Source organism: Primulina huaijiensis, chromosome 1 (assembly GCF_012295235.1).
Source record: "Primulina huaijiensis isolate GDHJ02 chromosome 1, ASM1229523v2, whole genome shotgun sequence".
Taxonomy (NCBI): domain Eukaryota; kingdom Viridiplantae; phylum Streptophyta; class Magnoliopsida; order Lamiales; family Gesneriaceae; genus Primulina; species Primulina huaijiensis.
In genome coordinates, this window is record NC_133306.1 from 25,493,489 (window position 1) to 25,517,989 (window position 24,501).

At 37.0% G+C, this 24,501-nt stretch overlaps 3 protein-coding genes and 1 long non-coding RNA gene across 4 annotated transcripts; 1 reads left to right on the plus strand and 3 right to left on the minus strand.

Annotated features, from left to right (window-relative positions):
- Nucleotides 1-1,758: 1,758 nt before the first annotated feature.
- On the minus strand, nucleotides 1,759-4,936 carry LOC140988727 (stachyose synthase-like). Its single transcript, XM_073457784.1, has 4 exons — nucleotides 3,278-4,936; nucleotides 3,000-3,177; nucleotides 2,543-2,910; nucleotides 1,759-2,449 (listed from the first exon to the last, which is right to left on the minus strand). The coding sequence occupies exons 1-4, from the start codon at nucleotides 4,757-4,759 to the stop codon at nucleotides 1,886-1,888; spliced, it is 2,592 nt and encodes an 863-aa protein (XP_073313885.1). The 5' UTR covers nucleotides 4,760-4,936; the 3' UTR covers nucleotides 1,759-1,885.
- A 3,464-nt stretch (nucleotides 4,937-8,400) lies between these two features.
- Nucleotides 8,401-12,316, minus strand: LOC140988736 (pentatricopeptide repeat-containing protein GUN1, chloroplastic-like). The gene is made up of 4 exons (XM_073457795.1): nucleotides 10,390-12,316; nucleotides 9,990-10,206; nucleotides 8,855-9,039; nucleotides 8,401-8,769 (listed from the first exon to the last, which is right to left on the minus strand). Exons 1-4 carry the CDS (start codon nucleotides 12,294-12,296, stop codon nucleotides 8,505-8,507), a joined length of 2,574 nt encoding a protein of 857 aa, XP_073313896.1. The 5' UTR covers nucleotides 12,297-12,316; the 3' UTR covers nucleotides 8,401-8,504.
- Nucleotides 12,317-16,330: 4,014 nt separating this feature from the next.
- Nucleotides 16,331-19,131, minus strand: LOC140968516 (uncharacterized). The gene is made up of 4 exons (XR_012173790.1): nucleotides 19,013-19,131; nucleotides 16,863-18,238; nucleotides 16,711-16,784; nucleotides 16,331-16,610 (listed from the first exon to the last, which is right to left on the minus strand). It is a non-coding gene; the product is annotated as an uncharacterized lncRNA (long non-coding RNA).
- A 2,084-nt stretch (nucleotides 19,132-21,215) lies between these two features.
- LOC140988746 (uncharacterized) lies at nucleotides 21,216-24,415 on the plus strand. Its single transcript, XM_073457803.1, has 8 exons — nucleotides 21,216-21,604; nucleotides 21,704-21,771; nucleotides 22,489-22,555; nucleotides 22,632-22,786; nucleotides 22,879-22,949; nucleotides 23,065-23,133; nucleotides 23,456-23,556; nucleotides 23,915-24,415. Exons 1-8 carry the CDS (start codon nucleotides 21,332-21,334, stop codon nucleotides 24,215-24,217), a joined length of 1,107 nt encoding a protein of 368 aa, XP_073313904.1. The 5' UTR covers nucleotides 21,216-21,331; the 3' UTR covers nucleotides 24,218-24,415.
- The last annotated feature ends 86 nt before the right edge of the window (nucleotides 24,416-24,501 follow it).

Consider the following 24,501-nt stretch of genomic DNA (forward strand, 5'->3'; position numbering starts at 1 on the left):
AAAATAGTTTTTTAAAAAATTAAAAAAATTATTTAAAATATATTAAAAACTTATTTTTTTTATTAAAGATAATGTAACATATTCAACATATTTTTTTAAAAAATTCTGTAATCGACGGTTTCATTTATTCCATCTTCCAGCAACATTTCTTTATTATTTTATGTAAAATATATATATTTTTTTATTCCAATACTTTTGACCCTCTAACAAAATTTATTATCAATAAAATGAGAACGAATATTTTATAGTTCCTTAAAGTTTGGAAAAATATTTGAACGCTCCAAGAATTGACATAGAGTAGAGTGGGATTTGTAGCAGAAGATCCTCTCGATGCAATTCAATTTATTTTTTTAAAAAAATTCACTTTTTTTAAATTTTTTAAAAAAAGAAGAGAAATTGTATAGCATTGGTATATACAATCTGAAAGTATGTAAAACGAATCAGTACTCCAGCAAAAAAAGAATAAAAATTCAATATTATTGTATACTAAAACCTTATTTCGACTATTTAGAGAACCAAAATCCCAATTTACATCATATTACATGATGGAAAATGAGGTTGTCCTATAATGAGGTTGACAATGTATAACTGTCATAAAATGAGGGGAAATTGTAATAGTTTAAATGTGGATAGATACACATTGAACATGGGATCATAGAGTCGAACTGTCATAGACCAAAAAACTAGGCTTGTGCTCAAGGCTTCTCGCGGTACTTCCACAATCGCTTGAGCTCGAATCCTACGTTCTTTCTGTGTAGGATTTTGCGGTAACAAGAAACTTTTTGAGAATGTCGATGCCTAGTATTGATAGCTTGCTTGTTGAGATTAAATTACATGTTTTGATGTAGTTAGCTAGTTCCTGTTGTATTCGTCTGAGTATGTCCAGAGTATTTTGAACAGGAAAAGTATGCTCATGGCGTCGGCTCTGGCGATGGCTGAGGTGCTCCTGGTCCTGGGAGAGGGAGGAGCATCACATTTAAAGTCTTCTTGTAACCAAGTCCTCTCAAATTAGCACTACACTCCAACATCAGTCTCTTATTGCCAAAACAGACACACCTATGCTCAAAATGAGTTTCACTAGAGAACGAACTTGGTCGCAGAGATGGTAACTTGATAGATAATGACAACAAAAAACACAACCGTGATGACCATAGCCGAGATGGTGCTCTGATGATGGTGAGGATGGCTTGTTTGCTTTCATCTTCTTCGACGCCTTTCCGTGCACCATCCGCTCACGCTTCTTGGTGCCAACCTTCTCAATCTCTTTAACGAACCTCATGTCACCAGCATCCAACATAAGTCTCTCGTTGCCGTAAAATACGTAAACCAACATCAAGGTTTACACAAACTAGCAGGCCATACAAAAATTATCAAAGGCGGAATGAAAATAAAACTAAAGATTCAAAATAATAATTTAAAGGAGAAATATGCAAGAACCCATATAATTTGTATCGACGAGGTTATGAGAAAATAAAAAGGTGTCGACGGTCCTGAGGAGACTTTGTCCAAGCAAGCTATCAAAGCTATCATAGATTACTTTTATAGTTTAAAAAGATACTGTTGGTATTTTAAAAAATTCAGTATAAAATCAAAGTTAGTTAGTACCTCAAGGTTTATGTTTCATGAAAAGGAGTGTGATCTTTTTTCGAGTTTTCTACAACCATATCAATCCATTGGTGTCTTTTGATGATTTACATCACTTTCGAACAAAGAGACGCCCCATACAAACATCATTAAAAAAACTTTTTCAGATTCTCAAAATTCATACTCATAATAACAACGGAATCATAAACAGCACACAAAAACTAGAATCCTGCTACTTTTTATTTGCTGACAAGCACTTTTATTAGTACATGCATCATCATATATTTGATCATAATCACATTCAGAATACTAAACATACATTAGAAATGCCACCACATTCTTCATTCCAAGAAATGTACACTCCCAGCTTGCCATTTTCTGACCACTCGTATCCAACCTCGATTCCGTTCACGAACGCTTTCTTGGGAGAAACACTCGAGTAGGCCAAGAAATCGCCACCGCCCTTGACTTCAATCTTAGCTATCACTTCATCATAAAGCAGGCCTATAATGGTCCCTCCGCTGTTAAACATGTTGGTCAGTCCTATAGGTGCGAACTTAGCGCCTTGACCAAGTTTCTTGATCGGCACGAAGCTGAATATCTCGAAAGTCGAGGGATGAAGGGTGATTGGAATTGCATCAGAATCTCGGCTTTCTAAGAATAGTTTCTCTGCCTCGCAAAGATAGACTGCATATTCATCGGCTTTCGCCATTTCAGTAGTTTCGGCCTTTTGATCCCATTCGATGTCTGTTACGCGGACTGAACCAGAAACTGGCTTGTAACATTGAGGGTATCCTTTGATCCTCTGTTCCTTGGGGTGCCATCCAGCACCTTGGCAGTTGAAAGCACCGATCACCCCTCCATACTGTCAAATTACACCAATCGAATATTTTAAAATTTCAACACTTGTAATAATAATGAGAAGTGTTGCAATACGTAAATTAAAGTTCTTGATCACCTTGTTAAGATTCCATATTTTGAGAACGGATTTGCTGTCAAAAAGAGGGTTTTTGAAGAGGCAGTCTCTTGTTGGTAGAGCAAAATGGATGCACTTAGGAATAGTGCCGTTGGGGAATACGAGTTTGTTGAGCAGCTTGAAATTATGACCACCCAAAGAATCACTAACATAAACAGGCCCGCCACAAATAGCCCTTGAGCCAGCATGAAATTTTGCACAAACATGGTCGGATTGAAACATGTCCCAGTCTGGTTGTATAAATTGACCCATCCACATGCTGTTGAAGGCACAGTGGATCATATGAACTCCTTGTAGCCAAAACACTCCATTAGGATCACCATTAGGATCTTCAAACCAAAAGTCATCCCCTATCAAAACACAGAATATATCACACAGAAAATCAGTGGCTCTGAGCAATTCTTTATCGGGTAATAGAAATTCTTTTGTTTTGTTTTACCAACTCTTCCTATTGATATCTGTTCGGTCCCAAGGAAAAAGAAGTCGTTGCAATGCTGCATGCTGGAAATGAGTCCAGTCCCATTGAAGTTCTTTGCGAGTGATTTTGACAGTCCCTTGTAATAAGCCTTGGCAATCTCAACTCTTCCTCCGTATTCTTCAGATACATATTCTAGACACTATTTCAAAAAAGTATGTAAGTTTAATAGTTGACAAGCCTAAAAATACATGTACGTACAAGTACGAGTGATAATTTTAGCAATACTAGAATTTGCTTACATGTATGACATCCACTTTCACTCCTGTGATTCCAACTTTTGAAAGGTAAGAATGCATGGAATCATAGAAATCATAGGCTTGATTAGGATGTACAAGCCCAAGAGAGCCCTCGATAATTTTCACCACTGCGAGGTCAGACATGGTTCCATCGAGCCCTGGAGACAGTTTACAAGACGCAACCTTGGAGTTCAGATGAGTTGCCCCTGGCCTCACCCCGCCCCAGGCGCCGCACAGTGCATGCCAAACATATATATCATCCAATCCTTTGAATTTTGTTCTCAAATCTCTAGTAAATGCTTTCATTCCGATATTTTCAGACTTGCAGGAGCAACTTGAACTGTTTTTACTCAAATCCTTGCCTCCTTCATCTCCCCCTATAATCATTTTGTCCAATTCTTTCTTCAGTTTCTCAATCTCAACTTCAAATTGAGATAGATCAGTTACTCCTGATTGAGCGGCTTTCTTCTGGGATTTTTCAACCACTTCGATCTCAATAGCCTTAGCGATCAGCTTCTTCGGTTTCAAAGGATCAAATGAAGTACCATTAGGCCCCAAGAGTGACCCACCCTTATACCTCCTAAATTTTTCACATTCATCAAGCCTGTGAAGCCTGGCAGTCATTTGAGTTCCCAAAAGCACGAAACTTTTAGCGTCCTCATGCACATCGTCTGTATCATCATTGATGCTTTGCCAGCCATCGTCAATAATCAAGAACCTCGGGGTCAGCCCTCCCTCTGCGAATTCGTTGACTCCGTACCAAACTCCAGCAGGCTCCACTGTCAAGTAAAATGCATCCCAGGTACACCAACCAAATTTATTCACAAGGGGTGGTGGTGATTTCTCTTCAATAAGCTTGAACGTGTTAAGGTGAACTCTAATGACAGTGTAGGCCTCTTTCATTAAATTGTAAGGGTTGTCAGACACGTGAATATAGGCGATCGCATCGAAAGACGACGATTTCGCAGTAGTGGAACCACTCTCCGCACAGATCATCACATGGCCATCAGTTCCAGGAAAAAAGGCCGACCTGAATTTCCCTTCAATTATTGGAATCACAACGGCATAAGATTTTATTTCCGGGACGTCTAGCATGATCCATTGTGTTTCCATTTGTACGTCGGAACCCGATTTTCCAACCCACTGAGTGGACCACCAAGTCTTGAACCTGAAAATGCTAACGAAGTCCCTGTCTGTGAATCTCCCCAAGGAATTCATCACACGATCCGTGGGTTCATCGAGACTGAATCCCAGGAATCCACCCTTATGATAAAAGGATTCGGCCCGGTGGATGAGGTTAAGGGGAGCATCTGAGGATCGGCACACTGAAGGGAAAGACTTGAAAGTAACATTGCCTGGAACCTGAGTGAGTAATGGAACATTTCTGACCGATAGCTCCCAATCATGGAGTTTAAAGCAGTTGTCTTGTTTGGTGGAATTAAGGACTTTGCAATTCGAGTTGGCGGTATCATTTGGCGGCGCCATTGAAGCAGTGAGAAGAGGAGGAACAAAGATAATGAATCGGACAAGAAAATTATAGAGAAATTATGAAGCGCGCGTAGAGTTGAAGTAGAAAAAATTTATGCATGAAGGATGGTTTCAGAGCTAAGCAATTAAGAGGAATGGTGGCTAGACAAGTTGCACCTGGGAAATACGAGGTTGAGTCGTATATATAGAGGGAGGGGATAATAATAGTAAAAAGAGTACAATAAAAGAAAATGTAGAATCAAGTGGTAGTCCTTATCGAAAGGCACAGTCACCGACAAATCAAACAATCGGATTTTCGATATATTTGTTTACAGCGGAAGGTGAGAACTGAGAATAAACGATAATTTAAAAGATAACAGAATCTAACAAAACGCCGCAAACATGAGAGGCTTTGGTGATTGGTGTGGAGTGTGTTGAAGCTTGGGCATAATTTGAGAGGTGTGGTGCTGCCACTTTATGCTCTCTTCTCTCTGTCATTGCTTTATGCTACTCCAATATCCAAAACAAGTGATTAGTGGACGTCCATGGAAAATGACTCCGAAAGAATTTGTGTTAAATCTCCCAGCCCAGTTTTTGCTGATTACTAAATTATAAATATGCAGATTTTATAGTTATACCAGAAGGTATTGCAGTTTTGCTGACTTGAACATTTTGTTTCTTTTGTTAGTGTGCATGTTGTGCTTTCAATCTTTTTCTGGGTCGACGTGCAAATATTGTAAAAGCCATGAAATATAATTCAATTCTAACCCAAAAAGAATAAAAGAAAAGAAAAAGGTAAGGTCATGGATGAGTATTTTAAGTGTTATATATGATCGTGTGTGGTAAAAATCGCATGAAAGTTGCTATCAACTTATGAAGAAATGTCACTATCATCCAAGAATTTGTGTGGATTTTTGCTATCTTAAATATCAAGAATTCTTTTTTTTTTTTATTGGAGGTATTGTTTAGCTATAAACAAAACAATTGTGAAATTAATAAATGTATGCAATTAATTTACTTAAAACACTACAATTCTTCACTACTTGAAGGTTGGAAAGGCTTCATCTTAAGGCGAAAATCAACGTCATGTTTTCCGCTCTTGAACCGGTCTATGCCCGGTTCAGTTTATCTGGTGGATCAATTCCTACAATCACTGTTCTAGATTTCAGAAGTTCATTTTTCGCAACATGAAGATGGGTGAATAAATTTGATAGAATATACATGCACGCATGTATACTTTTTGACTTTGGAAAGAAGAATAAAAGATTGCCTTTACATTATGGATAACATGAATATATACCGAGGGAGTGAGATGTAGAATAAGGATCCATCCAATGCCCAATAGGAGAGGAGATTTGCCATTAGAATATGATACCCGTAAAAGCCACTCTACTTTTCTCAGAGGTGCACGGGGAAAACAAAGTGTATAGTGACATCCTCTTTTCCGGCTAAAACCCAACATTTTTAATATTTTCAGTTCAGATATCCTAGCTACAATTGAAAAGGAATAGGGAAAAAATAAGTAATATTTAAGAAAATCATCTCATTTTTGGAATAATAAATTAATGCGAAATAATTATTGATGTTATATCAACACATAAAATTACAATAATAATACATGCATACATGATAGCATCAATACGCTTAAAATCTTGGCATGTTGTATTTTGATAAAACATAGCATAAAAGGTCATTAATTTCCACCACCGGAACCTCCGCCGCCACCACACCCAAAGCCACTGCCACCGCCACCACCTAGCCCTCCTCCAACTCCACCACCCACGCCACCGCCAAACCCTCCTCTGACCCCACATCCACCACCACCTGACCCTCCACCTACATGACCTCCTTTGCCACCGCCGAATCCCTCACCTACACCACCCCATCCCCTTTCCTATTCCTCTGCCACAGCCTTTATCACCAACAAATCCTCCTCCAGTAGTCCAGTACCAACACCACCTTTGCCACCGCCAAAACCTCCACCAGCGCTACCCCTAGACCACCTACCAAGCCTCCACTTTGCCGCCACCACCTAATCCTCCACCAGCTCCACCCCCTGCTCCTCCCACGCCTCCACCAACACTACCTCCAAAACGGCCGATGCCTCCTACTTTCCCACCAAATCTGCCACCTCCAACTCCTCCAATACCTCCACCTATTCCAGCACCACCAACCAAAACCTCCTCCAGCACCACCTCCACTAATCATTTCTTTCTCAATCGTTCGCCCGAGAGTAATTGTGCCAAGAGAAAACTAACAAACAAAATCATAACAAACGGCCAGACATTTTTGAAAGGCTGCCCCATCTTTTACTCTGAACGTGGCACAACAATCAAATTTTAGTGATTATCCTACCGTGTATCAATTGCTTCTAAACATCATATAGAGAAAATATGGAAGAGAAGAGTTCATAAATGAAACATTAGCAAAGCTATGATGTTCTTAAAAATTATTTTCAACATGACACGATGCCAAGTTCTATTGTGTTATTTCCTTACAACTCTCAACAGCTTTAATTTCCCCTGTACCACAGTCTAATTTTGCTCAAAATAAGGACAGATACCATCTTCATTTCAGTCCATATGACTTTGTGTGTGCTTATCTAATGCTAGGTGTCTGCTACATGTGTTCATACTTGATTCATTATGACAGACTCCATCCACCCACTTGTATATATATTGTCCTAACAGAGCAACTCTAATTTGAGTCCAAAAAACTACTATGTAGTATTTGAGTACATGAAACGATCAAATACAAAAGTCAGTTATGTTATGGGCCACATCATGTTCAAAAATAAAGAAAAATGATAAATTAGTGCTCTCTTTTCAGCAGTAATCGACCTTTCGTTGTAAATCAATGATTGATTAAAATTGACGGTTTTAGTCTTTTGGAGAATCTGTTTATGTTATTTATTTTAAGTCTTTGTTTTCAATCGGTCTTTATTTCAATTATTGTTATTATTCAAGATGGATAACAATAATCATTTACAGCTTCAACTCTTTTCTGATTACATGTTTACTTCAGCCAACATACGATACCACATGCAAATTTTGGCTTCCTGTTTTTCCTTTTATCGCACCATTGACACCTTCAGCTCAAACCCCTGCCACCCTACCAAAATGACAAATAAAAACACGCACACACGTGCATAAATGTGAATTTCGGAGAAGTGTATTAAACCATCCAATAAACAATACACATGAACCACCAAGTTCCAGGTAGAAGGATCTCTGATCATTCGTATTTCTTTTTACGAAGAGAGGGTAGCATAGAAAAGGTCCATCCTTGAATAGAATGAAGACTTGTAAATTCGATCCTGTTATTGTATCTATACTTTCAAAAATAAACATGTAATTTTCCATGTATCGATTTGATTGCGTGCAAAATAAACATAGGGGGTGCGACAATAAGATACTGGCAAAAGTCAATAAATAACACAAAAATAGGGAAATACAGCACAAGAGTCTAGCATCGAGCATCATTTAAACCAGCAATTCATTTGAAACAGGATGTGTAAAACACGGTAGTACCAAACAATGTAAATGAACAACAGCTTCTAGATCGTGAAAACAGTCAACACTTGTGCCATGTCAAGGACTGAACCAACACAAACAGGTGCATGCAACATATATACAGACACAAAAAGAGAGAAGGAGAGATACAGAAAACCCATTTCAGAAAATCTATTTCTTTAACACTAAATTACATTCATTACATGATAATCACCATGTCATTATCATCAATGATACATACCCAATAAAAACTACAACAGGAGGGGTTGTAAATTTGGAATCAGGCCGAACCTCGTGCTTTCTGGGTGAGTTCTGTCATCCTGAAGAACTAGCACCTTAAAAGTTCCTGAATCTCTCAACCAGGCAGCCACCACAGCTCCACTCGATATAAACCTTCCAATATTACACTTGGCGACACTGAATGGTGCACCTATACTAATGAGAAGAGCTTCAACCGTTCGCTTCAGCGTACCATCACCAACAACTTTGCTATGCTTGCCCCAACCGGTTAAGATGCTGCAAAAATGAAAGTTATGTCATCATCAACTAAAAGTACGACTGAAAACTCACAAACATCTTATCTTATTGACAAAGATACCACCTCAAAAGGCTCGGTAACTCATGGCCGTCGTAAACAATAGAGCGAATGTTCAGCAACCATGCATGAACCATCGCTCTGGCAGCACCACACGACATCAAGTGTAAATCTAAACAAGACTCAGACCAAGTATTTTCCCATACATCTCGACGTTTCCCTTCAAGTACAACAAATTGGGCACCTCGCTTCTACGAGACAAAAAATGAAAGATAATGATTAAAATCACATATCCATTGTAAGGACACTTGCAGCTCCAAGGTCAAATATCGCATGTGAGAAAAGAGAATAACATCTAGCGTACCAAGAAAAAAATGACCGGAATGAACTGCAGGAAAATTCTTTGTCAATTTCTCTCATGGCAAGAGCAGTCATAAACTCATGGAAGAAAATAATGACTAGAAGTAAATGAAATGATAAAAGCAGTCACAGCTTTAACAAAAAGAAACTAGTATTGATTTAAGCTAATGAAATGAAATGCCAGAATGTGGCACACACGAAGGATTCTTCCGCTGTTACCAATTTTTAGGAGGATACAGAGGCAGAGCAAGAGGGAGACAGTCATCCCCACTTCTCTGTTAAGCATTTTTATAAACCCATATATATTTATTAAATACACATGAAAATAGAAATTTTGCTCCCCTGAATTCTTGAACCTTGGCTTCCATACAAAAATCCTGGCTACACCACCAGGAGGATATCAACAAATGGTGACGCATATGAGATCAGGAATGTCTTTCTAAAGGAAGCTCTATGAAGTTTTTGCTGATTCACTTGTTACTAAGAGCAATCAATGACCAATGGTTCTCTCACTAGCTCATCAATTACCACGTAAAAAGATGAAAATTGGTTCTGGTATTACTACATACTTTCTTCTCCAAAAGTCTTATACATATGTTGTGAATGTTTGCATTGTGGCTCTCAAATGTGACTGACTAGATGCAGAAAACCCAAAACCTAAGATTAATTTTATTATGGAAATCAGAATAGAAATCAACTTATTTCTTCAAAAAAATTACTCGAGCCTATCGTTAGGATGATATATTTCCATCAAACAGCAGCCTAACAGCCACATTCCCATACAGATATTATTGTCATGTATCATCATCTGACCTTAACAAGATTGTACTCTGTAAGTTACCTGATTAAAGTGCCATAGCATGTCAGTCAGAGCATTATAAAAAGCAGATGCAGTTGAAGAGTCCATCCGCTTCACCTCATCGAAAAGCAATAATGCTTGCCTCCAAGTACTCTCATTAAGACCCATGAGAAGTCCACGTGCCACTCCATAAACTTGGTTATCAAAAAGTCGTAATTCTTCTAATAACAATGACGCTTCTTCAAAAGAATTACAGTGGCTACAACCACAAAAAGTATGGATCCAACATCACTAATCAATTAAGCCTGAGTAACACAAGAATTCCACGTTCACACTATGAAGCCAAAAAAGCACGTGAAATTCCACCAAAAATAATAACAGTAATAATTAGGAGTAAAAACACAATATAGGGAAGAGGTTTAATATCTGCGATACAAGATACCTGCAAGCGTTAAGAATTTCTGAAAATGTAACAACATTAGGCTTTATTTCCATTTCATGCATCTTCCGGAAAACACCCAATATGCAGCTTAAGTCATTCCTTTCTCTCTGGTTTTGCCTGCTATCACCTGATTTTCCACAAGCCAACTGCTTAAAAACCCCTATGATTTTGTCATCTGCTTCATCTTCAACCTCACTATCAGAAACATTCTGAAGAATCATTAACTTTGATGGTTCTAACTCAGACTCTAGATGATCAGCACTAGCCAATCGACCAAAGGCATTAATGATTGAGTTGTACGTGACAACATTAGGTTGAATCCCTTCCCCCATCATCTCATCAAGTAACAATATTGACAATTCCAACAGCCCCTTCTTGCACAAGGCATCAATTAGTTTGCTGTAGAAAACAACATCGGCTTTCAAGCCTTGTTGTTTGAATCCTCTATATACTTCCGTTGCGTCTCTATATAAGCCTCCTTTACAATATACACTGATCAAAGTTGAGTAAGTTAATAGGTTCGGACAGAGATGTTCTTTTCTCATCTCTAAAAACAGTTCTTTAACCTTATCATACATTCCCTGTTTACCAAATCCATCTATCAGAGCATTGTAAGTAACTACATCCTTCTTGATACCTATACTCTCCATCTCCATGCTAATACTGAGAGCCTCCTCGAACCTACCTAGGCTGGCATAAATAGCGAGCAATGTATTATAGGAGACTCTGTCCAATTTAATACCAGCAAATTTCATCTCATTAAACAAACTCAGTGCCCTTTCCAGTCTCCCGGCCTTGGCACATCCCCGAATCATAGTGCTGTAAGTTACCTCATTAGGCAAGATATTTTTGGAGGGCATCTCCAACATAATCTCAAAAGCAACATCAATGTGTCCACTGCTGCAGGCAGCATCTAAAAGTGTGTTATAAGTGTAAATGTCTTGATCAATGCCTCGGAAAACCATCTCATTAAACAAACTTTTTGCCCTCTCCCACAGCCCTGCAACACTACAAACAGCAAGGAGGGAATTGTATGTGATCCTGTCAGGTCGCACCCCATTTTGCAACATTTCAATTAAAATATCCAAAGCCCTCTTGAAATCCCCACCTCCTTTTCCACAAGCATCAATTAAGGCGTTGTAAGTCACCAAATTCGGCTTCAAGCCAGAATCTTTCATACTCTTGAACACCCCCATGGCTTCATCAAAGTGTCCACTCTTTGCATACGCACTAATCAAAGCAGAATAAGCATAAACAGTATTGCCATACCCCACATTGACAGCATCGTCAAACACTCTCTTGGCTAAATCCACTTTGCCTAGCCTTCCCAGAGTGCTAATCATGGATGTGGTCAATTTCCCCAATTCATTCCTTCTCTTTTCACGACTGATCGCAAATTGGAAACACCGCATTGCCTTCGACCAATCTCCCCTATTCCCCAGCTCCCGAAGCAAGAAAGTATAGTCATCAGAAGCGCAAAGCTTCGGTTGGAAACTGACTAAAATATCATCCATACATTCTACCCCGCCGCCACCACTAATAGCACAGCGGAGAGCTTCCTCAGCGGCAGAAGAGTGGCGGCTTGAGGAATTCAACCTGGGCCGGCCAAAGTGCAACTTGGAAACAAAACGAGTGGATCGACGGCCGGAGAAATCGGAGGCAGAAAGGCAAGGGAAAGCAGAAGTATCACCGGCAGCTGCAGCCGCGGCGGCGGATGGTGGGGGAGGCTTGGGGGCAGATGCATGAGAAGGTTGGTGATTGTTTAAAGAGACCTTCTGCGAGGTCCATTGGTGGGAGGAGTTACGATGGTGGTTGTTCTGGTGGCTTTGAAGGTGGTGGAAATGGTGGTTCTGGTAGGGTTTGGCGGTGGTTAGAGTAGAATGCGGTGGCGGAGTCGAAGAAGCCATTGCTGAATAAAAGAAGAAGATAATAAAAAGCCGAGCTAAGTTTATATAGTTGGACTGTTTAGTTTAGTGAGAGAGAGTGGAAAGTTTTTATCAAATAAAAAACGGTATAATTTTATCTATTTTTTAATAGTTTATTTTATAATTAAAAACTAACTACAATGAAATATACATAGAAGAAGTTGGTAAAAAATTCTCAATAAAAACATTTCTTTAGGTTTATTCTCTATCCACAAAATTATGGTACTATGTCATACAAATTGTGGTACACTTCATGTGGAGATGTGGTACACTTCATGTGGAGATGTGGTACTAAAAAAGTACTCATGGACTGAACACAAAAAAAACGACGGCTGGGGACTGAAGGCCAATTTCCCGTGTGTGTATATATATATATATATATATATATATATATATATATATAAACTAATAGAATATCAACAAAAAAAAATATTTNGTGCGCTCTACATTTGTATATAATTTGAAGACTATTTAAAAGCATTATAAACATTAAATGATACTTAAAATTTATGTAAGATGCTATTATTGATTATCGTTTACTTCAATCGCTAGTATTCTATAGCATAATTTTGTTTAATTAAAATATATTTAGAGCTAAGATATGGGGAAATGTTAGAGTTTATATTTTTTTAAAAATAGTAATTTAAATTTAATTCAAAAAAGGGTGTAAATGTTATTTTTTTTACATACATAATAATAGTGCTAGTTTTACTTTTTTACCTCCCATCTTCTCTCTTGCTTTCCATTATACTTGACTCTTTAATTTTGTAAATGTTCTAATTTTTGTAATAGTATTTATTTAATTATTTTAATTTGAAGCTAACATTTAAGGCAAAAACTTGTGTGAAACGATATCACGGGTCGTATTTTGTGAGACATATCTCTTATTTGGATAATTCATGAAAAAGTATTATTTTTTATGCTAAGAGTATTAATTTTTATTGTAAATATAGATAGGGTTGACTCGTCTCACAGTTAAAAATTCGTGAGACCGTCTCACAAAAGACCTACTGTGAGGGCCCGTTATCCTAATAACGATTTATTAACATGCAATCATGATTAATCAGTAAACAGCGGAAAAGTGAGTTAAAAATTTGCGTTTGGGCCTATAAAATTTTCGGCATGACCTTCGCATAAATAGGTCATACCAGAAAATCAAATACTCAAAATAAACAACATATGCACTCAATAAACACAACAACATAAACATGTGTCAGTCAGCACACAATCATGACATATACAAACCAAAATATCATAGAGCCGACAAAACTCGATAATACCATAATACAATCCTCCAAATATATACATATAGTATCTGGGAGACAGCAACACCGCGCAGTACCTAAATACAACTGAACCCACTCTCAAGGAGCTCTGGTACTTCCTGAGGCTTCCTCTCGAGCGCATGAGGTCGAACCACCTGTACCACCTGTCATGTCCACACACAAAAGACACGACAGCCCCCTCTAGGGGGTCAGTAACCCCAGTACGAGACATCAAGAAACCACGATATATGACATAGAAATGCAATGATGTCATGCATGAATGCAATGCATGTATAGGTGCAAGATATCAGGACATCAGGAATCAAATGATCGATATCAACAATCATACATATATGCTCGAGCTGGTCCACGACTCAGCGGACCGTGCCTGGGATATGGCCCAACCTCGAAGCCAGCAACTACCTAAGCCGGACCGAATCAAGGTAGCCAAACATCTCCAGAACATCATATCATATCATATATATAACGGATCTCAACCGAAATATAACTGGATCTCAATAACAGATAGGCTCAATATGATATGTTCAGTGGTATTGATGTGTCTAACTAAAATAAAATGTGTGTGAACAAAAGAAATATTTTATTTTATTTTGCACATCAATTACCAACTGATAACATGCGAGTCAGCATATAATATCACATAAATCAACAAATAACAAATAAATCATACATAGGATCATCAGATGTCTCTGTCAGACATCGTGAAAATAACTGATCTCTACGTACCTCAACTAAGTTACCAGTAACTTAAATCCTCAAGAAAGTCCTGGAAATGCCAACTCAGACAATTCACCTGAATATTAATTTAAATGGTCTTATTATCATATAAAAATTCCACAACCATTTAAATTCACTACAAATCCAATTTCAACTATTTAGACATTTTAACCTTCTAAATCTCTACTAATTAACCTATAGTTCCAGCATATGACAAATTCATTTCAAAATTTCCATTAAAACCTAATCTCAAATTTGTATTGAGGTACTGTTAGTCCACGAATATCTTAATAGCAATTGAAAGAATTAAGAACTTCTTTCCACCATAATAACGGTCCAAGAGGTGATCAATGACCAACAATATTTTAGGATTATTTTGATTGTCTAGAATAATCCACCTTAATTGTCATAAAGAAAACAACGCTATAACGAAGCTCCAAAGTGGCTAGAACGATAACTTGATCATTTACCAAATCATATCCTAATTTTATTGTAGGATTATAATATTTGATTCAAGAAATACAGTTCCTGAACAAAACATTAGAAATAAGTTTTAATTGAAATATACCTTAGTATTCAAGATAGGTGTTCCACCCTTCGTTCTCGTATGGATTTGGGGAGATAGATGTTTTTCTTTTCTTTCTTATTTCGATTAATATTAAGATAATTGAGGCGGTTTAGGTTCCAACTCATTTTACTACAAAGGAGTCAATGTACACGTTTCCAACAACTAAGTTGCATGCACTGATGTGAATTCCACTTTCTCATTCCAACCTTCCACGTAAATTAAGTGTGGTTGGTTGGTTTTATTATACCTGTTAAAGATATTCTCAGTTATATGATTGGTTCTTGAGAATACACTTACTCAGCTTTATCCACCCTTCTAAGATCTCAAAATTTGATATTTGCTAATAAGTATTTATAAACACATAATTTATTTATTTACATTTAACATAATTACTCTTAATTATTTACAAATAACATATAATTAAATAAAATCATTACATTTCTCCCCTCTAACAAAAGATTTCGTCCTCGAAATCATAACACCCAACATACCTTATATACAACCTAGTCAAACTACTCTTAATTATTTACAAATAATACACCTACTCAACATTTAAAACGCAAAAGGGGAAACCTAACCGTACGTGTGTGCACATTTTTTACTATTTTCTCCCATCTTTCTTTTGTCTTGTAGTTGAAAAATGTTAGAATTTTTGTGAACAAACAGAGAAATATAATCATAAAGCATAGAAAACAAAAAGACACTGTCTTTACTGTACTGTATCAATTAAAAAAAGGAAACGACTAGATACTTTTTAGTCATTGTCTGCCATATGACCCAAAAAACCCGAGAAAGAAAGAAATCCAACTCATGAAATTTCGAAGTTTTTGGCTCCCAAAATTCATTCATAGTTAAAAGTAATCGAAGGAAGAGCAAAAATGACTTCGATATCAATAACAGGGACCAAAATGATTTGTTGTCCAAAATAATATAATAACCTTTTTGAGGAAATTTGGGTACGTGTTATTTCTCATGGGCCAATAACATCTAATAATCATAATTTAACTATCTATTAACAAGGTTATAAAAAAAACATACCTTCAAAATAAAAATACATACCTTCAAAATAACAAAATTAAAAAATAAACAGATGCGATTAATTGTGCTTAATCACGTTTAATTAAACACTTTAATTACGCTTAATTCGATCAAACTAAAGTTTGACAGCTTTTTTCCGCTTTTCTTCGTAGCGGGACGTTTTTGTCGAGTTTCAAACTTAAGCCCGCTTAATTCGGTCAAAATCTTACGGTGGAGACCAAATACATCTCTTGCTAAAAAATATTCCGCTACTTGCCATGAGCATTTGAGCGCCATTGCTTCTGCAAAAATAACATCTCCTAAGAATTATGTAGAACAAGAGTGAGCCTCATGTGAGACCGTCTCACGGATACTAATATGTGAGACAGATTAATCCTACCAATATTCACAATAAAAAGTAATACTCTTAGCATAAAAAGTAATACTTTTTCATAGATAACCCAAATAAAGATCCGTCTCACAAAATACGACACGTGAGACCGTCTAACACAAGTTTTTGACGTAGAACAATGACTACACTGTTCCCGAAGCTGCAATTATTCCTAACCCAGAGGCGGTAGACCGAAAATAAAAATAAACAATTCTTAAGTCTTCTTTCTGATGCCCAGCTTCTTTACATCCTTCTTTGCAGCAGCAGATGATCCCGGAAACGAAATACATACCGTGGCTTGATACAGATCCTTCAATCTACAGATAATAAGTGCAAGAGATCAAAAGTCTCATTGAATTGATACAAATGTAAGTGGTTGATGTCCTGGGTAAGACTAACTGAAACAATCTCAGTTACCTTGGCATGGTAATGAACATGGCTATTACTGAAAGTCCGACGACCAGGGGATACACAGGGGCAGGAGTCAATTCCTGAGAACAGTAAAAATGTAGCAGACAAGTTAGTTTGTAGGAAATTTTTGAACAATTTGGAAGTCACGTAGAACTTACCTGTTTGTACATATCCTCTTCAATCCTAAAGCTTAATGGACCAACATGAATTTGAGGCTGTCTCTCTAAGTCGATCTCAAAAACCTCCGACACAAATCAATGGTTACCAGATGGCAGAGAAGATCGAAGTTGGAGGAGGTGTTTACCCTTTGGTAAGTCCTTCACCTGAAAGAAGTTTGAGATTGGCAAGGGGACAACCGTTGATGGATCACTAGCAGGCCTTATTTCTACCCTGATATGCGAATGCATCTCCTTGATGTTTTTCCCCTCTACATGCCCACTTAAAATGGTCATATCTGGCTGTTCAAAGACCACAAAATCTAGGTCTTTGACATCCTCATGATAGCCAATCTACATCATGAATCAGTCAGGTAAATACAGAGTCTCTGTCGATGAGGACAATAAACACAAATCTAAGTACTATGAAAGCAAATTCAAAGATGTTAAAAAGTAGCATAATAAGATTATTCACAGGTTCACTACAAGTCACCCTTGCTTAGAATTTCTAGGTTTCTTCACTGGTGTCCATTTACCTGTTTACACATGTAAATGGTCTCTCATGATGTTTCCTCTCATTCCCCAAATGTACTATAAAAGTAGTTGGCTGGATTTCGAAAAGTTGCAAGAATTTCATGATATATTCCTCGAAAGCAATCAACATTAAATATAGTAAAGAGTGCTCCATTTATCATACTCTTTTATTTCAACAAATGGGTTTAATAAAAATCTTTATGAAGGAAAAGGGAAAAAAAAAAAAAGCAACAATGGCAATTTTCCCCATTTTTTACTTATTCCAAATTCTGTGGTTCCCTTAATTTCCTTAATTCGGAAGATACTCCATATTTTGTGAGGAAATAAAGGTATATCGTGCCATGCTAACAAGAAAGCATTTCACCGACTACAGTAATAACAAAAGAAAAACTACAGTTCAACAATATCAATTATTGCTTGAGATATCACAACAAACTACTCCCTCAAATTTTGCATAAACAAATTTTAACATGAGGAAGACCAAGTAGGGAGCATACAGCTTGAGAACCAAACCTTCACCAAGGAGAAATTATAATAAGAGCAAACTAATCATCCACCTGATCAAGGAACTGTCAAAATATACTTTGCTATCTGATTTACTTATCTCAATAAACAATTGAAGCTGACCTTAACAGCCAAGGACCCTGGGGAAGCACGTTCAATGTGCGCGCTATCAAGCTTACCCTTCCTTGCTACCTTTATTACATAGGTAGTGTCAGGTTTGAGGCCCCTGAGACGAAAACTGCCAGAAATATCTGTTTTTGTCTCTTGATAAAAGCCTTCTAGCTTCCACATATACACCACCTTTTGGTTGACCAGACAATAAAGTTAATTTTCCTAATGCACTGCAAAGGGAGTAAACAACTTCTAGGTTCTTTCATTTATAGATCATGCAGTTCGGAAAACATAAACACCTTGTGGACCACGTTTTGACAGTTGAATCACACAAAATGTTTCAATCTCACCAAACATTGAGTTTATGGTTAGTCACCTCAAAAGGTAAAAAAAATTTCAGCGTCAAATATTGTGTTAAAGTTCAAGCTCCAAAACATTTGATCAAAAGAAAGTAACGTTTGGTTGGTTGCATGATCTAGCCCACAACTTTATTTCATGATAATAAAATGGCAACACCTAAAATTGTCATGCAAGAAGTAAAAAAAAAGCTTATGTGATGCACTCTGCAATTGGTGATGTGCCATCCACAGTGTAAACATAAGATAAAGTATTGTCTTAAAACAATTAACTTCCATAACAGATTCTTTATAGAGGGAGCGAGCGGATTTAGATCCCTTAACATTCAAAAAATATTGAAAACTGTATCTCATGATAAATTTACAGTTGCCCACTATCAAGAGGGAAATCCTGAATACGAAGAAAAGGCCAATTGTAGAGCGACCAACAATAAGTTCTATGATATACAAGGTCATGCACAAAAACAATCATGGGGAAGAAAGTGTATAATTACTGTGCAAACAGGATTTTGATCTAATACAGATACATGACTTAAAATTATTTTCAGATGATTGAATTTTAATGGGTTCCATTTAAAAAATGGAAAACCTGCCAAGAACCAATTTTATTAACTTTATAAGGTTGGTGATTAACGTAAGAGGTTATACCTAAAAGCAACACGAGTGGCATGAAATACGACTTCCTTGGATTCTCCGTAGCCAATTTCTATTGGCTGGGCTGGAGGAGAGAAAGCATGCTCCTGGAAAAAGCTGGGCTGGAGGAGAGAAATCATACTCCTCGAAAAAATTTTGATCACCCCTAATTAGCACCCAAATCGAAGGGTGTGTGAATGGGAGGGCGTGTACAGTGATCCACAATTGAATTTACTGGACAGTCGTGAATGGCAAATGGGCAAATTTAATGGGGGGAAATTGTGCAAGAATTGGATTCGTGGAGCTCAAAATATAATGATGAAATCAAAACAGAATCGAAGAGAGCAAGGTATGGAGCATTTATGTCGTCTTCTTCAGATCGTGTCCACTATACAAAACAAAATTTATATTTAAATGTTCAAAAATCAATCCATATATATACATTATTTTATATCATAAACAAGAACGAGATTATGAGGTGACAAGAACGGTTGAGAATCTTGAGTCAGTTTTTTAGTCAATTTTGTGATGGGATGATTTTTCTTTTTTATGATAGATTTTATATATGGATTTGAAATCAAATCATCTCAAATCCATCCGGTTGACGTTAAAGTATTTCATTAATCTATGTGAAGAGAATTAAATCAACTTATTTGGTGTTCATGCATGCATGCATGGATCAATTCATGTTTTGAATTACAAATTCGCAGTAGCTGGGCTCCTTGATTTTATCAAAGCTGAACTCGCTGCCAACTCACACGTAAATCTCTCTCAGTAAATCTCCGAACCAACAAATATATCAAGTATACTTTCTAAACTAGTTGAACCAACAAATATCTGATCAGACCTTGACGAGTCCACCGCATCCTTGGATAGTATCAGCAATCCCGAGAGATGAATGGTACAGGAGTGCAATTACGATTAGGAAAAACCCATTAGCGGAAATCATTATCAAAATTTGTTCATGGGTTCGATCCGAGCGTGGAAAATTCAGATCTTACTGCCGCATGTTTTTCAATCTTGGTCTCATCGAATTTGTTCGTGGTTTGGAAATGGGTTTGTTCTTGTACAAATAAAATTTGCAGGGTTTTATGAGGGTGTTTTCGGAATTACAACTGTTTTAGAAATTGGACTTCCTCTATTAATTTTTTTATAAAAAGAAAAAAACTTATTAGAGATTATCTCAAATATAATTTCTGAAATGGATCTCTACTTCGATCAGATTCACATAAAATTATTATTTTTTATATTAAAAATATTACTTTTCACTTATTTGTTATATTTTATGTGGATTTTATATTAATCAAAGCTGAAAATTTTACCACCGACTCTCTCATGTTCTCCATAAGATGTGTCAAACTTTTGACTTCAGTTGTCAAAAGGTCATAAAAGACCTCGAAAACTAGAAATGATAATGGTACATCACTTTCAACTAATCTCTTTGGATAGACAAATCGTTCTTCTCCAAATTAGTGGCACATTTAACTATTAAATATTAACAAAACTTGTGAAAAATGAAAAAGATTTATGACTAGTATCATATATATGTTCGAAGCACAAAGAAAGTGGTTAATTCGCCACCAATTGACAAGATCAAACTCGACGTTGATATGTTGTCCAATATTATTTTTTTTTATTATATTTTGTGTGGGTATATTGAAAAATGAAACGCATATAAATGTTACTCGAGATTTATGTCGTATTAGATGAATGATTTTAATGCAATGAATGTCTGTATATAACTTATTATGTCATGTATCTTATGTATATATCATGATCAGCATTAACAACTTACTACAACAACCACAACATAGCTCTATCTAATATTCGACGTGCTCGACTTATGGAGTAGTTTATTTGGTAGCACTAACATGTTATGAAAGTTGGGCATAGTTTTAATAAGAGGATACAATCTCTATTTTACTCTAGGGTTGTAAACAGTGGTGTCACTATAATCAGTAATGCATACGAAAATCGAACATTAATAAATACTAGTTATTCTGTACACGCGATACGAGTGTGTACATTCTTTTTTATCATTATCGATGGACTAAAGTGAAATTTGACAAATTATGGAAGTACTAAATTGATATTTGATGGAAAAAAACTGATGTTATTAAGTAGTTATTATCATGTTCTCAATTTTTACTATTATGTTTTGAACTTTAATTTAATAAAATAGAAAAGATTAATTATAATAAATAAATAATACGCAACTTTGAATTTTTTGGATTAGTCAAACCGTTGTCGAACTCTCCGAACAAACCCGAAGACCGAAGCCTATCGGAGCAATCCAACGCCCCTACTTCCAATTATATTTCTTCCTATGCCGCAATGATTCGAGTGCGACTCCTGATTCTCGCCATCACAGCTGCACTGTTTAGCTCAATTCAGATCGATCGGGTGAGCTCTCACGAGGAGTCCGGCGAGTGGCACTGCGATTCCGACACTGGGATACGAATCCAGGCAGAGTTTAGACCCGGTATCATCACCGTCGATGGGCATGCGGACGATTGGAAGGAAATCGACGGTTCGGATTTTCCCCTGTTGCCAGCTTTAGACCCTGATGCTGATAAAGAATACAACGATGGGAAAATGACTCTGAAGGTGATTGAAATATTGTCGAAGATTGTGTTTCAACGTTAGTGTGTTCATGATTACGTGATCTTCAGTTGGGTTATTTTGTCTGACTTTGTTCATGACTAGGCAGTGCATGACGGGAAAGAGGCTTATTTCATGTTGCAAGTTAATGGAAACTATGCATACGCTAAAGGGTAGGTGATATTTTGTCAAATATTTGGATTGTGGGCCTGTGACTCGAAAGCATTTAATCTTTGATCTCCAAGTTTTTTGTAAATGGTTTTGTGTTACTGATTATATTGGTTATTTGTTGGAATTAGTGGGGATAAAATAGTTAGCTTTTGCTTTATTTTTTGAGTTCCTTTTATTTTTCATGATATTATCAGTGCTTTCCTGGCAACGATACTCTCTGTTTGAGCAAAATTGCATTTTATCACGAAATCCTTATGTAAAATCAATAGTTTTTTTAAATCCCACAAGCATAAAGCCCGTGAAATTGAAATATGAATCGGGCACCTGTTCAAAATATATGGTTCCCCTGATAGTAAAGTACGAACAAGGCACGTGTTTGTGTTAAAACATTGGATTTTAACATATTTCTGATCTTACACAGGGGTTTTTGTGCTTTTTAATTTTTACAATGGTCACTAGTGCAGTTTGCCCCTTTATATGTCAAGAAAGAACAAGTATTACTACTTTATTTCCTTTTACATATGTAAAATGTGTTTGTAGCATTCCGATTTCTGAATACATAGAGCTGTTTTTTTTCTTTTTGCAATAACCATGTTTCTTCTTTTGGTCTCTCAATAGCGAGTTGGACAGCTTATGTTAGATACTGTGTACATTAGAAGTTTTATGAATCATTTGCAAAGATTGCTCGCAATTATTGACGAGCTTTATTTTTCTTCCAGAAATGATAACAGTTGCCCATCTGTTGCTTTGATGTTTCAAATTGGTGAAAACGCGTCCTATCATAGAGTAAGTGTGTACTTTATCTTTCGTTGACTTTTATATACTGCACTTTATTTCAACTAAGGATTATATGTTCTGTAAGATGGGCGGCTGTGAAGAAGAACCAGATTCTTGTACAAACAAGACTTGCCATGGGAATGAAGTTGACATTATGCACTTCTCGGTAGGCAATGCAATACCTGGAAGACTCTATGGCAGCAATCCATTGGACAACAGAGAAGGAAATGGGGGTGATAGGTGATGTGGATGTATGAAATATTATTATGGTGATAACTACTTGGTGAGTTGGTTAAAGTTATATTCTTTACATTTTTTGTCTGGATGAACAGGTTCGGTCATCTGGTAGATGCGTATGCGTGGAACCCACACTGTACATTCCTTGATGGTATCAGTCCTTCAGGTGGGCTACAAACTTTACTTTTTCTCAATGTCATCGATGCCTGTATAAATTTCTCAAAATAATGAAATTCTTTCAAAATAATCCAATGAGGATTATGTTTTGCCCTTTGACTTAGGAAACGAAACGAGTGCACAGAACGATTGGCAAGGATCATGGTGGCACAGCAGCTTGACTGATCACTCGGGTAAATTAATATTTCAAATGTTTTGTCAATTTATGCATGGATTTTTTATATGTTGGTCATGTGCTGTGTAAAATGCAATGTAACTTCCATAATAATACTTATACAGAAGGTTTTTCTGGCAGCCTTGGGTGAAATCTAGGCTGGGCCTGGAAGAACTGTTGTTTCAAACGGTGGTTTTAGTTGATTTTACGTTTAGCATGTTGGTGTTATTTACTTGTTTGCATTATTGCTCCTGTCTGTGACATCCTTCGATGTATTTTGCATTTGCTAGCACATGTATTACTGCTGCTAGTTGTAAATCGGTGGACCTTTAATCAAACAGGTTTCACGGAGGACGACAGCCCATATACATCTGACGGTCAAAAGGGAACGTATTTTTTCGAATTTTCAAGGCCCCTAAGAACCATGGATCGAATTCAACAGGTAAAGCTTCTGTTGCAGCTAAGGGAAAAAAAATTCAAACTCAAAGTCAAACCTAAAACAAAGGACAAGGATCCATCCCTAATTTGCCATATTTTTTCCAGATATGCATCATTCAACTTTAAGTAACGCGCGTCTTCTGAGTTGTTTATCATCCTGTGTGATCCTGCTTATCTTACTTTTAACAGTTTCTCTGTGTTTTGAATGCTCCCATCTAACGTTGGTTTGGGGTGATTTGACCAACTTATGATGTGGGATATCCTTCCCCCCTTGTTAACCTGTTCTCTAAGGGTGGATTGGGCCCTTGGCATGTTGTTCGCCCTATATTGACAAAGTTTTTTGTTTCTATGGCTAAAAACAGGATGCTCAGTTCACGATTGGCAAATCAAGTAAATTGTCAGCTGCATTTTGGTATCCTCTGGAAGGAAAGCCTTGGCATGGATCTGGACACTTTTCGATCAGCTGTGACTGGATACCTTTGGATTTCATCTCTGGTAGTTCCGAACCTGAGCGCCCTAAGGTTAAACAATCTAGTCCGTGGGATGCTGCTACAGCCTTTTCTCTTCTCTTATCTGTGGTGTCATTTTGCATGTCCATTTTCATCGGGCATCGACTTTCTAGAACCAGCAGGGCAGTACAATTCACACCAATGGATAATCTTTAGGTTAAACTTCAATCCTCGAAAACCATCCATAGGTTTCCTCTACGTCTCGCATACCTCGACTAGTCTAGCCCATTTTTCACAAGTCTGCCTTTTCCTCTTACGATTATGTTTTTTGGTTATCTTGGATAGAATTGTAGTTCTTGATGGAAGTTATTTTTTCCTGTAATTACCTTCTTTTGCCGTAGACAGGAAAAAAACGGGGGAACTTTGAATTTCATGCTCGTAAAACATATCATTTTAGAATTTAAATATTGAGCCATCATGAAAATTAATAAATAAGATTA

Excerpts from the sequence above, each read along its gene's own strand:
- LOC140988727 (XM_073457784.1), bottom strand. The coding sequence starts at position 4,759 with ATGGCGCCGCCAAATGATACCGCCAACTCGAATTGCAAAGTCCTTAAT. Across the intron at positions 3,178-3,277 it reads TGAAAGTGGATGTCATACAT|TGTCTAGAATATGTATCTGA; the intron begins GTAAGCAAATTC and ends TTTTTGAAATAG. Across the intron at positions 2,911-2,999 it reads GATATCAATAGGAAGAGTTG|GGGATGACTTTTGGTTTGAA; the intron begins GTAAAACAAAAC and ends GTGTTTTGATAG.
- LOC140988736 (XM_073457795.1), bottom strand. The coding sequence starts at position 12,296 with ATGGCTTCTTCGACTCCGCCACCGCATTCTACTCTAACCACCGCCAAA. Across the intron at positions 9,040-9,989 it reads TGCTATGGCACTTTAATCAG|AAGCGAGGTGCCCAATTTGT; the intron begins GTAACTTACAGA and ends TTTGTCTCGTAG. Across the intron at positions 8,770-8,854 it reads GAGTTACCGAGCCTTTTGAG|CATCTTAACCGGTTGGGGCA; the intron begins GTGGTATCTTTG and ends TCATTTTTGCAG.
- LOC140988746 (XM_073457803.1), top strand. The coding sequence starts at position 21,332 with ATGATTCGAGTGCGACTCCTGATTCTCGCCATCACAGCTGCACTGTTT. Across the intron at positions 21,605-21,703 it reads ATGGGAAAATGACTCTGAAG|GCAGTGCATGACGGGAAAGA; the intron begins GTGATTGAAATA and ends GTTCATGACTAG. Across the intron at positions 23,557-23,914 it reads CCATGGATCGAATTCAACAG|GATGCTCAGTTCACGATTGG; the intron begins GTAAAGCTTCTG and ends GGCTAAAAACAG.